The sequence below is a fragment of the Xenopus laevis genome, chromosome 6L (genome assembly GCF_017654675.1).
Source record: "Xenopus laevis strain J_2021 chromosome 6L, Xenopus_laevis_v10.1, whole genome shotgun sequence".
Classification (NCBI taxonomy): Eukaryota; Metazoa; Chordata; class Amphibia; order Anura; family Pipidae; genus Xenopus; species Xenopus laevis.
This window is the reverse complement of record NC_054381.1, coordinates 119,986,694-120,004,786: the sequence shown is the minus strand read 5'-3', so window position 1 is coordinate 120,004,786 and position 18,093 is coordinate 119,986,694. Positions and strand designations below refer to the sequence as shown.

The following is an 18,093-nucleotide window of genomic DNA, read 5'->3' as shown; positions in this document are numbered from 1 at the left end:
TGGAAATCAACAAATTATATATATATATATATATATATATATATATATATATATATATATATATATATATATATATATATATATATATATTGCCATCGCGCTCTGCAGCAGATAAATCAGTCACAGACATCTCCAGTCAACAGTGCTGTAAATGTAAATGAGGTTTCCAGGTAATGGATAATGGATCCTGCCATGTGTCTTGCTCTGATACTCTGATATCCCCGCAGTAAAGCTGTGTTTGTTGTAAAGTGAAAACCGGAACATAATCTTCTTCATGCAAGTGCATAAAGTGGCTAGAAATGTTTCAGAAGAAACAAATGCAGTATTACTGATTGTTTTGAGGGGCGCATGTTATTCTGATGATCGTATCACATTAACAGCCAAAATGTTTGTTTTTAATATATGTGAATTGTAGGCCCAATACGAGCCACAGGGGTTACCATTATATTTTATCTCAATGTAGTACTCCATCTATACAGTTAGCATAATAGCACATACTGTAAATGGTACAGGTACGGGGCCTGTTATTCAGAATTTTCAGGACCTGGGGTTTTCTAGATAACGGATCTTTCTGTCATTTGGATCCTCATACCTTAAGTCTGCTAGAAATCCTGTAAACATTAAATAAAGCCAATAGGCTGGTGTTGCTTCCAATAAGGACTAATTATATGTTAGTTTGGATCAAGTATAAAAATCAGATATTATTTGGATAAAATAGAATCTATGGGAGATGGCCTTTGCGTAATTCAGAGCTTTCTCGATAACAGGTTTTCAGATAACGGATCTCTTACTTGTACAGGTTCTTAAAGCTATCTAACTACAGGCAAGCAGGCTGCATGTGACCCTCCAGGAAATATTGATTATTCCAGCATGGCCAAAAGCACCACAGACCTGTATGTATACCATAAATAATCTGGCTGCAAACATTAATCAGCCCTTGGAATGCAAATTAGAACAGGGTTCTCATTGGGTATTAAAGGGCCGTTACAGTCAGTGGGGCTACTGAATTCCCTGTTTATACTTATACAATAAAATGCAAATTCCTTTATTGATGAATGAAGATTTATTGCTTATGGTATCCCAAAATCCTATATGACAGCCCTGTTTTAACCTCCCCAAAAGAACTCTGTGCTGGTGAGGTCTGTACTGATTCTATTTGCATAGATTGTCTGTGGGATGGGTTGGCTAAATAAAGGGTAAATAAAGGAGAATCATATTCAGCATTACAGGCAGATGGGTAGAGAAGACACTTGCATGGGCATTGTTGTAAATCTCACTTGACATGCTCAGTATTTTCCTCATCTCTTTGTGGTTCCTCTCTAATTTCAGTGCAGCAGAAAATAAATGTGTCTGCTGAGATTTGTGCTTGTCAGTATCATTCCACCCCCCACCCTCGGGGGCTGACAAGGAGCTTTAGAGTGCTGCTCCGAATGCACCTTCAGGGGATACACAGGGTCTCTCTCATGGACTGCTTTTATTTTGGTCAGGAAAGAGGAAAATAAAGAGTGGCATCCCAGCTGAAACCTTTCATCAGATAAATGATTTTTTTATCCCTTCCAAGAGCTGAAAAGTAATGCTGAACCCGTAGAAAGATCCATGTACTGTGAACCTTGCCGTGCATCTGGGACAGGGCAGGAGAATAGGAATCCTGAAGGAAGGAGCCTGCAGCTCTGAACGGAAAGATGAGTTCGTGCTTCTTTGGCTCATGGAAGAAACCCCCTTTGCTAGAATGTGCTGGGTTGCCATAGCAACACCCTCCCCTGCTTCATACACGAAAGATTAGCTCTTACTGTGCAGAGGAAAGGATTTCAGGAAGTCAGGCTAATCCCTGGGTGCACTGAGAGAGAAAGGTTGGCTCTTGCCCGAGGGATGGCACATCTGCACTGACAGAACTGGTCACGCATGGTCAGTGTTAGTTAGGTCCCAGGGTGGAATTCAGAGTGTCACTTACAGTTCAGCTACAGTACAAGCTATTCTCTGTGTCTCAGGCCAACAGGCTCACTCTCCAACTATGTCATCAAATAGGAATATATGCATGGAAGAACCCTAAACACTGACACATCGCTGAGGAGAAAGCTGTGAGGTGTTCATGGGAATGTGGGGTGTTCATGGGAATGTGGGGGTGTTCATGGGAATGTGGGGTGTTCATGGGAATGTGGGGTGTTCATGGGAATGTGGGGTGTTCATGGGAGCCGGCAGGGCTGCAGTCCTTGAGCGACACAGGAAGGCTTGAGTATAACCTCATAAAGACATTTATCCATCTTTCAGCCCTCCAGCTACAGCTCACAGCACCTTTGGCCATCAGGTAAAAGATAAAATATCTAAAATTTTATGGTGCAAAATTAGAGCCTGTCATAGAAATCTTTATGCACAAAGCCTTAGGTTCATGGTGAAAGAGGAGTATTCCGTGGCTGAGTATCCTATGGAGGAGCCTGAAATTACTTTTAATGGAAACTGCTTGTGGTCAGTGGAAGGCGTGTGCCGCGGCATATCAAATACACAGAGGCTCAAGCAGCCCCCCACCAGCCCAATACATAGTGACTGTCTATGGCATCTTACAGCAGCCCCTCTGGCATTTGCCAGAATCCACAAATTGACAGTCAGGGGCGACAGGTGCTTCCTTGCTGGCTGAAAAATACCATCAGAGAATATGCCCCATGTACCATAAGCAAAATTAAAAAGTAACCTAACTGGCCTAGAGGGGCACAGTCTACAACAGTTTCTATCAGCCCCTTCTTAATTCCATCACAGGCAAATATAACTCGTATAAAATTTAGCACTATCCATCACTAACTGTACTAAAAGTGGGCCCTAAGATGGCCAGTCAGACACTTCCCAACTTTATTTATAAGGTGTTCTAGTGGTATTATTGCTACTCTGACACTTTAAAAGATTTTGGGGTGAAGTTGTAATACTGGAAATGTGGCCCTACTAGTAAAATATAACTGAAATCTCATTAAATCAAAGGCAATTCAACAAATTCAGACATACTGTAGCATCACCCAATAGCAAAGTATTAATGCTTCATCCTTCCATAAAACATAATGGGAATTCATTGGATCAGAACTGGCAAAGTAATTTCTCCTTTTGGGTGAAGAAGAAGATGCTGTTCTTTATATGCAGGGGGAAGTGAAGGCGAAGTTGTATCGCAGTGCAACATTTCAGCAGCAGAAATAAATATAACAGTAGAAATGATTACAGGCTCACAAAAGAGAATCAATGAGAGAGATAGGGAAGAGAGAAGGCTTGCCCCACTCCCTGCAAACAACTGGGATCCCTGCAGACATTTGCAGTTTGAAGGCTGCAGTGCCCCCTACTGTGCAGTGTTGAGTAGTAACTGCTGTCCTTCTACAATTTACTTAGGGAGCCCCAGTTTTGCCTTGTACATATCTTCTAATTTATTGTATGCTGATGCCTGAGATTCACACCGTCAGCACTAGCAGCACTTTCAGCACTGTTTGTCATGCATTGATAGCATGTTTAGTGGATACGGCAGATATTTGGAGTTGTCAGAAATGTATCTTTCTGTCTCTCTTACTGTTGCTTGTTATATCTTAATACGGCAGGAGCCATTTCTGTGTCGGTACTGTAGCTCCCTGGAAAATGCCTTCGACAGTATCTAATGAGGCAGCTTCCTAGAAGTGCAGACTCGGGAGCTGATGGCGAGGCATTTGCTCTTCTATTTTTAGCTGTAAACCAGTGCTAATCCGCTGCTGGCTTTGGCCTGCTTTCTTCTTTGCTGAGCTGATCTTCTATATAAATCATTAGTAGCAGCACCAGCACTGGCGACTGCCTTCATTTCTTTGGATTATGCTCTTTCTGTGAATTCGAGAATTCATTGCCGGTCGATACATCAGTGGGACCTGAATCCTGCCCACAAAAAAGGGCAAACTCATTTATCCAGGGATTTACAGCCCATGGCTAGCGGTCGTAAAACTATAGCTCCCAGTATCAATCAACAACTGAAGGCTGTCAACATGTGCTAGGAGAGGTAGTTCAGATACCTGACAACAGTCCCCGATTTTCTTATATTTGAGCCACAGTTCCAGGAATTTGTCCCCCATAAAATGCTCCAGGTTGCTCCAACTGACAAAACTATAAGCATTGAATTCCTATTCCCATGCATACGGCTGAATCCCCATGTACACCAGGGAACATCACCTGTTAGGTCTGCTAAGTGTAAAAGTACACAGAGTATTAAAGGAAAACTATACCCCCAAACAATGTAGGTCTCTATTAAAATATACTGAGTAAAACAGCTCATGTGTAAAACCCTGCTTCATGTAAATGAACCATTATCATGATAATATACTTTTTTAGTAGTATGTGCCATTGGGTAATCATAAATAGAAAATTGTCATTTTAAAAAATAAGGGCCACCCCCTGAGATCGTACGATTCACTGTGCACACATACAAACCACATGTAAGGTCACATGAGCCAATTAACTGACAGAGTTCTGCCTTTTGCTTCCTCACTTCTTCCTGTTACAGTTAGTGTTGTAGTATTTCTGGTCAGCTGATCTCTGAGGCAGCACAGATAGAGTCACGAAATGGTGGTTCAAGGCAAGAGATGTAAAAGGGCAATATTTATGTAAATATATATTCCAGTTTGGTAAGATTCTTTAATATGTCATTCAATTTGATATAAACAATCTGTTGCTTAAGTATTCATTTTGGGGGTATAGTTTTCCTTTAAATGCATTATATGTGCTGCTGGCACAGGAAAAACAAAGATGGAGAAATAGTGCCTTATGCATTTCACTGCCTATGATGCAGGCAATCCAGTGCATTTAACATTCTCTGCATTCAATATATGTTGAGCACACCAAAAACCATAGCTGTCAGAGGTGTGATGTGACTTTCTGAGGCACCCCTAGAACCCCCCCCCCCCCGCACCTGTGGAAAACATGGCCATGGGGTTGTTGCATTAACCAATAGTTACCAGAAACACGTGCCTCCATCTCAATAAGGACAACAATCCTTCCTGCACATGGGACGTGCCATGTTTGAGTGGTGTGTTGCACTTTTTTCATAGCAAGGTCTCTGACACATTGGTCCAGCTCCAAATTTGGCTGTGAAAATCATTTTCAGATGTTGGTAACTATTAGTTTACAGTGTGAATATATGACATATTGTTATGGATTTGCGTGCATTTTAGTTACCATCAAGTACAAGGTAATGTTTTATTATTACAGGAAAGGGCCAACAATTGTAAGAAAACTAGAATTATTTGCTTAAAATGAAGTCTATGGGAGATCGACTGCTTGTTTAGGAGCTTTCTGGTTATCGGGTTTCCAGATAAGAGATCCTATAACTGTATATAGATTTTTAAAAAATGGCACATTTAAACAAACACTTTCTTCAGTTGTACCAGGCAACATTAGCAGACAGAGAAGACTTTGGCTTTCAGGACAAGACAGAGTTTCTGGTCCCTCATTCAGGTTTATAGTAAGAAATGGCATTTCAAAATAATAAGATGAAATACAGTAATACATTCTGGCATTAGCGTCAATAGAAATAGGGGGATAGCGAGAGAGAAAAGACAAGAAAGTGAGTGGTGGGTTTAAGAGCAAAGCAATGACCAGATAGCAGTGGTGTAACTAGATGGTACTGGGCCCCAGATAGAGCTCTAAGATATTGGTAAGCTGATCCTTTTTTACCAAGATATATTGAAATTAATTAGGACCTCCCCCTGCAACCACAGGGTCTGCTTCATCTGTAGTGACGCCCCTGCCAAATATAATTTGGGTATCTCTCCTGTCCTATACTGATAACCCCTTATTAAGAGTAGTGACCTGTTAAGGATTATCTTGTACCAATAACACAATGAACAATACTTTTTTTTGCCATGTTTTAATGTGTACTTATTAATCTATATTTTCCATGAGGAATCTTTTTAAATTAGAAACCATTATACAGGTTTGGGATTTATTAGACTCCCTCAAAATGGCCTCAAGGCCTGGTTATTTCACATTATCTTATCTCTGTCAATCTTACCTAATCTATCAAAGCCAAACAACTGTGATCTGATTTAGTTAAACCCCCTGCTCTTCAACTGCTCGCAATAACTATTTGTCAAATCAGTCTCGGCTGGAAGACACAGGAAAGAGAAGGTCTGGGATAGCCAAGCTATCTATCATAACAGCAGCAGGTTTGCAGGCTTTCTCCAATCTTTCTGTGTCTTTTCCTCTTTCTCTGCATCAATTGTTGTTTGACTTAGTTTTAAGCCTCCCTTGGACGTTCAGCCTTTGGATGGGGCCCCCTTAGTTTATATAGGTATAGGAAAAATAGTCAATTCATATATTGTAATAACCATTCAACCATAGGTCTATGAATATCCATATTAATAAAATAAATGTTCCATAAAGTGCTCTACACAAAGATCATAAATTAACATTCAAGCTTGACTTTTAATTCTATCTATGAGTAGAAATAGTCATTCTTCCCAAATCTTTCCTTAACTCCCACTGCTACTGCTTCAGGTTCCACAGTTTGGGAACCACTGCTATCAACATTCTAAGGAGCTTTAGCACTCAAGGCAAGAGAAGCAATTTTCCCTCCTCTATAGTCCCAGCACACCATTGTGACAAGAAGAAGTTGAGTATAAGGATGAGTCTCTTAAATCATGTGTTCTTTTCCAATTTGGTTGCACCCTAGACAGGTGCCTCTGCCTCGAGCTCCAGCTCTGACAGACACAAACTAGGAATGCACCAATTTCACTATTTAAGGATTTGGTCTAATCATAAATCCTTTGTAAAGATTTGGCCGAATACCGAACCAAATTTTAATCCTAATTTGCATCTGTAAATTAGGGGGAAAGGGAACTTTTTTTTCTACTTCCTTGTTTTTTTTTTGGATTCAGATTTAGTTAGACCAGGCACTTAGGGGCTAATTCACTATGCGCCGAAGCGCCTAACGCTAGCGTCAATTCGCTAGCGTTGGGCATTTTCGTTACTTTGCAAATTCACTAACGGACGCTGGCGTAACTTCGCTAGTGTAACTTCGCACCCTTACGCCTGGCGAATTTGAGCAACGGACGTAACTACGCAAATTCACTAACGCGCACATTGTTCTGAACGCTACCTTTTACGCTAGACTTCCTTCGCCACCTCAGACCAGGCGAAGCACAATAGAGTAGATAGGGATTTCTTCAAAAAAAAGTTAAAAAATTTTCTAAGTCCCAAAAAACGCTGGTGTTTTTTCTATATTATGGGTGATAGGCCGAAAAAATTTTTGGGGCTTCCCCCCTACATTTCCTAACTCATGGCAACTTAACTATACAGTGGGCACATGTGTAGGGCAAAATAAAAATGTTATTTGATGTTTTGAAGGTTTCCCAGCCATTTGTAGTGCTGCTACATATTCCTCCATTGAAATTTGAATTTGGCGCCGTATGCAAATTAACCATCGCTAGCGTAACTTCGCTTCGCTTAGCGAATCAACGCTATCGCGCCTTCGCAACCTTACGCTACCCCTGAGCGCAACTTCGGATTTTAGTGAATCTGCGAAGCGCTCATGAAACTACACCTGGCGAAGTGCGGCGAAGTTATGCCTGGCGCAACTACGAATCTTAGTGAATGTCCCACTTGGATTCTGACGAATTCGAATGCTGAAAAAGGCCAAATATTGGCTGTATCCCAAACCAATTCCTGGATTTGGTGCACCCTAACACAAACATGGCTTTGTTTGTATTGCTAGACCTGCAATTTAAATTAGGAAACCTAGGAAAATTGATTTCAGATTTCCTTTGCAAATCTTTTTTTACCTACACTTTCCTACCGATTTAAACCAGTTCTTCTTACATCTTCCCTTTATAAAGAACTTTGTCATCTGTTGGAATGAAAGTTTTGCCATTAGTCCAAATACCAATGCTCCATGCAGAAAGGAAACAATAGGAATTGCACACACACCCACACACACATATACAGCTTATACCCAGTACTTTATAGGGAATACTCATTTACAGCTATTAAATAAGTTAATGTCCCCTAAAGTATAAAGCTGTAGTGGAAGACTAAAGAAAACTATCCAGATATTAAATATTAAATACATATTAAACAACTTTATTGTGTTCTACGTGGATTTGCATTAGTGCAGATGCCTTTAATTTAAAGACTGTAGATGAAATACAGTAGACATACTGTTAGAATATTAATTTGTATTACATTTTTTATGCTAGGGCTTTCGTTTTGTATTCTAAGAAAGAATTTTAGTTTCCATAGCAGTGTATAGCATAACTAAATGTGCCATCTGGTAATGAAATCATAATTACGTGTGTTTTGGGATTGTGAGGTTTTTAAGGGGCTAAACAGTAAGGGAAACCTAAATTGTTGCAGTTTATTATTATAAATTACCATAAGATATCTATTTTATACTGTCAGAGAATGAGGGGGGTAATTACTGTAAACTGTAGAAAGTGTAAATGTCAGGAAAGTACCAAGACTATAAACAAAGTAAAACAATGTGAGAAAACTATTACATTTGCGACAAAATTGCTTTTAGTCATTAGCCTGTACATTGCACCCAATAAACCAGCCTCTGTAATGTATATTAAGCAAGGGTTCACAAGTCCAATCTCCATTAGTGACTTTGCACCTTTGTGCCCCCCCATGCCTCATGTGTGCAATTCCTACTTATCTATTTTATCCCCCCCTGGATAAACAATTTTTTATTATGTGGGTTCTCTTGCTTTCATTTATGCCATGTCCAGTCCTCATTGCTCGGCAGGAAAGCAAGTGCAATTGTTATTTTGCTTTGATCAGGATGCCTTCTCTCACATGCAAGAACATAGAATATTAATGCGATTATATTAGTTTTGCAAAAAACTCTCAAATATTTATATGCATTCACAGAGGCACTATGTATTTGGTTTTGATATCATTTTAATTTCTTAATTTAAAAAGCAGTGGGGCTCATGAAGAATCATTGGAAGCAAACATATGATGACAATCTTATGGGAATTTGAACTGCGAGTCATGTAGGTACAGATGGGATCAGTTATCCCTAAACCTGTTATCCAGAAAGCTCAGAATTACGAGAAAGCCTTGTCACATAGACTTTAGCTTGGTATTATAGGCTCAAGCCCACACAATTTTATACTTTGAATAAGTATTAAAACCTAGTTCGAGGAATTTGGCGGTATAATGAGTAGTTAAAAATTTGTCATGACTTGTATACTTCTATGGAGTTATACACAGTATAGAATACTATTAGTACCCCTCCCCTCTTGTTTTCTGTGTCCCCCTTGTTTATTTTTGTTTATTTCAAAAACTAAATGAATATACTTTGAATATACTTTGTACTTGATCCCAACTAAAATATAATAATTCTTATTGGAGGCAGAACAACCGTGTTGGGTTTAATTTATGTTTAAATTATCTTTAGTAGACATGTGTTTCCAAAAACATCAAGTTTCCAATGACTGCGAGGGTCAATGAGTGTAGATGATTAAACATTTACTTGTAATTGACTTTAATATCAGAAACTAGCATTAATATGTATATATATATATATTTGCAGACGATTCAGCTGCTGAGAGCTACACCTGCAATGAAGCAGTGGGACACACGTCCAACTCTACAGGAGGAGCTCACAACCGGGACACGATGGAGGCGACCATAACCAATGGCAATGCCATTTCTGAACAGGAGGAGCAGCCCCTGAATCTAAGTGACTGTCCTGTCCCAAGCCAACTAAATTCTGAATACCAATTAGATGATCATAGTAGCAATGGGAAGAACACATACAAAAATCTCCTCTTAGTAGACCTCAAAATGGAAAGAGAAGCAAGGGAAAACGGAAACAAGGTAAGGTGCAAGCAAATTTTGCACATTTGAGATCTAATGGCTAAAACACAACATTAAAGCTAGATTGTAACTAGTAATTAGTTCTGGCTTCCACAATATTATTTTTAAGCCTTCCCTTTAATCTGTCTGTCTTGATAATGGCAGTCAATGGTAAAGACAATCTAGGCATAAGTATTTAAGCAGTATGTATAATAGTAATATTCTAATCCACAGAAACAACAATGAAAGATTTTATGATATGACATACAAATGGTGTATGATGAGATGCTACATAGCAGAGTCGACGCACATAATAATACTGTATGCCAGGGCAAGGTTATTTCCCTTTCCACCTCCTGGAATGCTGGGAATTGTATTAAAACAATTGTCATTTTTGCCATTGTATCAAAGCTGTACATGTTATTTCCCTGTTGTACAGAGAAATAGGAAATTTCTATGGTGTATCATATTGAACAAGTGCACAAGATTTAGAACATTAAGTACTAGCAGGTCTTGAGCTGATGGCCTTTAGATACATAAGGTCTTCCTTCTGAGAACAGAAGCCATAGAACAAATATCTAGGCACCGAGCAAAACCAACACAGAGATATGCTACCTTCAAACTTTGGTCATTAAGTTGGCAGAGAGCTATTCTGAAATATCAGAATGGATAGGTCTGGTTTTCCTTTTCCTAAAAGGTATTGTATAACAAATGCCGCCTGCAAGACACGAATCCAAATGGGATTTGACATTGGAAGTTTTTCTTTTATTGATCACCCTTCATGTGATAACCTTGCTAGATTTGCAGCTAATACATTGACATCAATTTCTGGGATTTAGCTATTAATTGTCTTGTATATGTTCTTTTACACAGAAAGGCAAGACAAACTGGAAAAGACAAATTTTTCTAAATATAGATAAACACTCCATAAGTGTTTGCACAGCCGGGATAATACTTTGCATTACAATCAATAATGTTTTGCTTCTTTCTAAGAATCCAAACCAACAGTGACTGATCTAAATTGGACATTGTGGTAGATATTTGCTTCTGACAGTTCTCCAGTGCACATATATTGAAAGCATCAAGGCTTAATCACACTTGCAGACCTTTCCAAGTATGTCAGCCTTGAATAGTCTAGATGGCCAAGCTACATAATCATTGCAATCATCAAAACACTTTATGAAGACTAAAGAAAGGATCATATATATATATATATATATATATTTGTATATATATATGTGTGTGTGTGTGTATATATAATCTTGAAAAGTAAGGGTATACAAACATTTCATTGATTGGCTTGTCAAGCAGCCAGCCAGACAGCACTGTCAGCATGAGTGGTCCAGAGGGATGTGATTGATTGCATAAAAAATAGAATTATGGTTGACACAGAATATGACTGCCTTATTTGGGAATTGGGTGATATAGCAGAGGCTTTTTCTGGCATGAGGAGCATATACTTAATACAGATACAGAAGTATGGGCCAGTAGGCAGCACATCGATGATTCAAATGCAGGAGACATGGGCTAACAGGCAAAACATGCATGGTACAGATACAGAAGGACAGTAGGCAGCATATGGATGGTAGAGATAGAGAGGTTGCCAACCAGTGGCTTGTGAACAAAACATTGCAGACCAACCCCTAGGATTTTGCTCCCAGTGGCCTCAAAGCAGGTGTTTATTTTTCAATTCCTGGCTTGGAGGCTGGTGATGAGTGAATCTGTTCCATTTTGCTTTGCTGAAAAATTATCAAAACTCCGAAAAAATTAGAGAAACTGCAAAAAATCGATTGAAAACAATGGGCGCCAAAAATTATTTTGACACACAACAATTTTTACAAGAGCAACATTTTTTTGCAGCAAATTTGATTGCGGCAAATTTTTGCAGCAGTTTCACGAAACAATTCACAAGTGGCAAAATGCAGAAATTCACTTTGAAACCATGGCTGATAAATACATTTGCCCATCACTATTGGAGGCAAGATTGTGTTGCATAAAAACCAACTGTCAAACAGATCCACTTGTAGGCTGCCAGTCCACATAGGGGCTACCAAATAACCAATCACAGCTCATATTTGGCACCCCTTAGAATTTTTGCATGCTTGTATTACTCTCAAACTTCTTTAACATTTGAATGTGACTCACAGGTAAAAAAGGTTGGGGATCCCTGGTCTAGAGGGTGATGTACAAACTATGCATTGTAGTTTGGCTATGAAAGCACTGTGTGTAACAAAGAAACACAATCATTTGCCCTGCAGTTGTTACCTACATTTTCCATCACTGACCTACAGCCAAGACACTGTGTTGACTAATAGCTATGCCCATAACTTTAACTGCATATGATAATATATAATTAACCAACATGGAAATTGTAGGTATGGTCAGAGTCACCTTGACAATTTCAGTCTTGTGGCTTTATATGGTCACAGAACACTTCTAATATCCTTATCATTTATAGCAGGGGGGGCCATTATCCAAAATATTTTTTTTTTTTATGAACAGCTGTGTTTAACTAACAGACATGATATGTGTACTGAATAAATCTAATAAAGGGGCGAAAGGAAAAAAACAGTTGTGCATTCACAAAATCATGTAAATGCATGCATTTCAAGCTGTAATTGTGTATAATTAATAGTTCCCAATATACATTATAGCATAATCAATTATAAAACTTTTAGAATTAATACCAAGCGTTTAGGCGGCTGCTGTATAACACAACCATTTGTAGCGGGAGTGAAAGCTCCTTTAATTATTCTGGGAATAGAAAAAGATGATCCTTGCAGTGTGATAAATCAGAGCCCCGATCTATTAGTGTAAAACAATAAAACCAATGAGAACTCTAATGAAAAGGTAAGAATAAAGTGACCCAATGAATGGAAAATAAGCATCACAGATAGTCCTGTGTCCTCAATAACATTTCACAGCGTGCTGATATATCTCCTCAGACAGCTCATATAAATATATCTCATTAGCTCATTTAAGATGTCCATAAATTCAAGTACCCATTCAGAGAGTTAAGATTGCACAAACATCATTATAATCCCCGCAGCTTGAACGTGCCCCCTCCGGCTCCAGAAGATTTCACTAACCTGATTAATTGCCTAAAAAGCTGCTTGATAAGAAGGCACTTTACTTCCCAGAATCAAAAATAAAAATGATTTTCCAGTTTAATGGATTGAGGGGTTTCTACTAATAACGTATTTGCAGCTGTGTTGTTGTTCTGTTCAGTACTGTGATTTTACTGATGTTATTAAAAGGCGATTATTAACTGTCTGGACGAGACGTAACTCTATTGTGTGCCACTGGATTGGTGACTCTTTGCTACTGTGACGGCTTCATAACAATCTGGGTTGGTAAGGTTCTATATAGAACAAAAGCACATTGTACATGGACCATTGTAAAGGCAAAGGGTATCCCAAATTAAATATGGCAGACTTGGGCAGCATGCCAACTTCCAGATCTGCCTGATATAAAACTCCCAGCATCCCACCCAATCCTATTATAGAGGGCAAAACCATAGCTCCAAAATATTGCTAAATTCCAGGAACCATCTCTGTGTCTAAAAATGTATGCCCTTGCTCTTTTTTTTAATGATCAACTTAAAGTGGTAGCTGATTGTAAAGTGCAATCTTCCACTGAAAATGACAGCCATTGTTGTCAACCTCAAAGGACCATTTTTCAGGAAGAAAAGCACCACTATTATAACTAAGGCATTACCATTTAGGTTAATTGGCACCCAGCAGGTGATTTAGCTTATTTCATTTGGTTAAAAACTTCCATCTGTGCTGTTAGCCTCGCAGTCAGTCTAATATCTCGTCAGCAGCATCACTGACCCTAGCAACCAATATCATTTGAAAACTCAGTAGAGTTTCAATAGAGGCACAAAAGCCCAGTAATAAAATAATAAAACATATTTTTCTCTATGCAGGAGTTTATCTTAGTTGTTGTTAGTATCACTGTTATAGTCCAAGAGACTAAAATATATTTATATTTCATCATAAGCAAAGTAGAAAGTTACAATATCAGTCATCAGTACTACATATGTTAGCCCTGGTATGTGCTCTTCCAATTTCAATTACGATACTAGCATTTAGCAATATAAATATGTTTTTATACATTTGCACTCTGATTTGTGTGTGCTGCTTTATACTCATGAGTGGCATCAGTGATCCCTGGTTGTCTATAGGATGCATAGAAATTTCATACAGTCAGGTGAGGCAGCTGTTGTACTGTATATAAATGGGCCCAGATATAATATCTGTTGACTTGCATTGGGTGAAAATTCCAACAGTGTAAATGGGCACATGGGTACCATAGAGGGCAGACTTCGCTTGACATATAATAAAAGTTACTTAGGGTGGTTTCAGCTATTTCTGTGTTGTAGGTGTGTTGGCCTGAACTTGTTAGTTGGGTCACTTGGTCCATACCATGTCTCCTGTTTGGGTCTTTGTAAAGAGAAATGTGGGACAGAATAGTAACAGCACTATTCTGTGGTTTATGTTGTACTTTTGTGTGTGTATTGCAGGCCTGACTTTGCTTGCTCCATTTTTGTATCCACTTTCTAAGCATTTACATTGTAAATGTGCTTAAAGCCTGAAAGTCAAGAAATTGTGTTCCCGTCATATAATCTACATCAACAGATATTTCCTTTTACAGCTTTAAATGAACAGGCTGATGAAAGCTTATTGCTGATTGGTTGCTATGAGTAACTGCACAGGGACAAATTGGCTCAATGGTAGTAAATCAGCTGTGCTGTGTTTGGTTCCTGGCTGTCGGGGGAATAGGTTTCGGAACATACGATGGCATTAACAGAGCGCTGGCACTATGAAAGGATTTAAAAGTAGTGGAGATAAATGGTCTATACTTAAACTCTCCTTTCTACATAACAAATTGAAGTACCAAGTTTTATATTTTGGCCACAAGAGAACATTGATGCAAAGAAATCAATTGCATATAATAAACTGTTCTATCCCAGTGCTCATGACCAGCACAACCTCACTTATACTGTGCGACTGGCACAAGGTACATTTGGAGGCATATCAGGCCTTATGGGAGGCTAAAAAGCTTAGCTATTCAATATGAAAATTATAAATAGAGTTCTTGCTGTGACATTTATTATTATGTAAGTTAATTGAGCAAGAAACCTGTTTAGCTTAGTGTCGAGTTGGCTGTGGGGTGTGTTATTTTTGAACAAATCTCTTGCGAGGAGTATGCCTAGCACTGATTCAGACGGAATCATTTTTTCCTCTTCTGCACTTGAAATATGATGCACTTTAATAGCAACGTTATAGTGAATGTAGAATAACTGTAGAATCCGCACCATTTTTTTCTACAAAAAGCAGTGTGATCTTTTTCTTTTATTCTGGAATATACTACACCAGATAAACTAAAAATGTGTCTTGTTCTTCCAATTGGTATTGATTTTCAGCTTTTGCTGCATGGCATCTGTTTTATAAACCATGGTGCTCTTTGCGTAAGGGACTGCACTGACGTATTTATTGATTCCATCCTCAAAATCCCTGTAGACGTTATATAATCTTGTGTTGTTATTATTCTTTAGATAGTGCCAACATCCATGTGCTTGTAAAGCCTGTCCCAAATGTTAAACATTGGATGGTAGGAACAGTTGCTGTGAGTGCCTTTCTGGAATTCCCTGGACCTTGGTTAATATTCCACCTGTATACTACAGATTATTATATTCCCATAGGTACCATTACTGTACTGCAAACAGCTGACAAATATGAAATGCTTGCTCTTCAAAGTATCAAGAACGACTTAAAGAGGATCTGTGACTCTACTGAGACACCGGGAGGCCCTGCTAATATAGTTCTTCTCATGACTGGTGTATAGTCTCCATAGACATCCCTGACTGGACCCTTTGAAGTGAAGCCAGCCATGCCTCTGGCCAAATGATTCTGTCAGTCCCGAGCCATATTTTGATGTTATCCAGCTATCATTGCATTTCATTATTTCTTTATAATGTGTTAAAGAAATGAGACTGTAGAAATGGATGTTTGTGTTTTCTTAATCTTCTTTTATTCATCTCATGGGATTATTATGTGTAATTTGTACTTGATTGCTATTTCAAAATAAAGATCCTTATATCAGTCATGACCAAGAAATGGTATAAAGCACATTCCCTTAAGGATATTTATTTTAATGTTAACTGCCATAAATAGAGAATTTGTTTGTGTAGATTTACTGAGCAAGGACCAAATTAAATAAGGTGGGACCTAACTTATTCAGTATTTTGTTTCTGCCCGGTTCTTGCCTTGTTCCCGAGTGTCTGCCTTGTTCCCAAGTCCCAGTGTGGCTCCTGCCCTGCCTGGTTCCTGCCTTGTTTCTGAGTCCCCCCCCTTACCTTGTTCCTGTCCTCCATTCCCAGTCCTTAAACCAATTCCTGTGGATGTCTTGGTTCTGACCTCTGGACCCTGCTTCAATCTGTATTCACTACCATGAGTAGCTATTATTCCTTACCGCTTCAGGAGACTGCTTATGGCCCCAGTTTCAAACATTATCCAGCCCATAAAGTCCAGCCCATCTACTCGCAGCTGGTTATTCTTGATAGAAGGACATACTTTTTTCAGGAGGTCAAAACTTATACACTCTATTTGGCCTATATAATGCAATACGATGATCTGTTTTTCTTGAAGATTTATACCTGAATGATGCACTATCTTATTATCCTTTACAGGCAAGATGATGCAATTTATGGATTTCCCTCTACCTAAGTGGTCAAACTTATGAAAAATGTGGGTACTTAAATAAGAGCCAAGCTAATCAAAGCAAACTGTTTTCTTCCCAGTCTCCAGCACACAGCTACTCCAGCTATGATTCTGGGAAGAACGAAAGTGTAGGGGGCTGTGGGGAAGATCTTTCCATGACCCGGGGAGATGAAGATGAAGATGACCACGATGACCATGAAGATGCTGAGAAGGCAGCTGAAACAGATGGAGTAGAAGCAGAACGCCTTAAAGCTTTTAATGTAAGTTCTTTATTTTGTCCGTGTATATAATAAAATACTACTGATCCACTATAAACCAATACAAAACAATTACTAGCTATTTGTAGGGTTTTCTTTAGCTTTTTTAGTTTCCCCTGTATATCAAAATAGACATCTAATATGCATTTTACAAACAATATAGTTCATTAAAATATCCCTATATTCTATAGATTGTGTGTTCCCATCACACAGCTGCGCAAGTACACTTGTAAAATAGTGGCATTAATTTAGTAGCATAAATTGCATATCAACCATTAGATCTATGTTATAATTTCTTTACATTTCCAGAAGACTGATCATGATCAATGCTAGTTGCTTATTGGTTTATATTTGAACTGCACATGTGCAGTTTAGCACTGGTGTTATTAAATTATGCCCGCATGCTGTGAAAGGATATTGTTGCTGTTGGATTTTCTTTATTTTGTGCATTGGTTTGCATCTAGAGAACAGGATTATTTGAAGTTTCCAAAGATCATATGGCATTTTTATTTCATAACATGGTTTGCTATGTAGAGCATGTTTAGGTTGGGTTAATTGCATGTCTTGTTTTACCTTTTTTTGGGTACTATTCATGAATTAATTGTGTTCTATTAAAATTGATTCATACCAAGTTTCTAATAATTAAACAGACTTTTGAAAAGCTATATAAACTATGTCAACCTGCAAATGAAAAATTCACACAACTGATATTTTTGTTATTTTTTTTTTTTGTTACTGCGTATTTCTTATTTCCTATTTAGTCACTATTGGCTATTGGCAGTTATAAATGGCAACTTGCAACTGTAAAACATTCAGAACAGGGTCATTTTAACCACATGTCCATTTTTAATGATAGGCTGAGAAACACACAAAGCATGTCCAGACACTGCAATTGCTTTAGGCCTTCAGAATCATCTCCCAGTTAATGGAAAATGATCAGAACAATGTTCTTTTATGATTCCATTCCATATACTGTATACGTACATAAGTGTGTATTTTCAAAGAACTAGTCATGGCTAAGAACACTCAGCCTATATGAAGAATTGTGCTGTTTAATTGTTTATGGTGGCCGCTGTGTATACAATATATTTGTTTTTTGTTTATGTGCATGTTAAGCAAACAATTCTTTGATTTTGCTAAGCAGAAGGACTGGATTTATTTCTGTTATAATTAATTCTGGTAGATGTCACTAGAATTAACACAACACAAACCATTTGCTTCTACCTTCTGGTATGTCCTATCAAATAAACCTGAGCAGGAAATTTCTCTACAAGAGGAACATGCCTTTATCTGCAACCCATGTAACCTTCTCCCAAGGAAAAGTG

The 18,093-nt window shown here is 38.4% G+C and overlaps 1 protein-coding gene across 3 annotated transcripts in view; it reads left to right on the top strand.

Annotated features, from left to right (window-relative positions):
* The window catches only part of nol4.L (nucleolar protein 4 L homeolog), a 149,527-nt gene that overhangs the window by 111,818 nt on the left and 19,616 nt on the right, over nucleotides 1–18,093 (top strand). For all 3 annotated transcript variants that reach the window (XM_018267975.2, XM_018267974.2, XM_041566416.1), the window contains 2 exons: nucleotides 9,521–9,807; nucleotides 16,592–16,771. In XM_018267975.2, coding sequence (XP_018123464.1) covers nucleotides 9,521–9,807; nucleotides 16,592–16,771 — 467 coding nt within the window. The remainder of the gene's footprint in view (nucleotides 1–9,520; nucleotides 9,808–16,591; nucleotides 16,772–18,093) is intronic.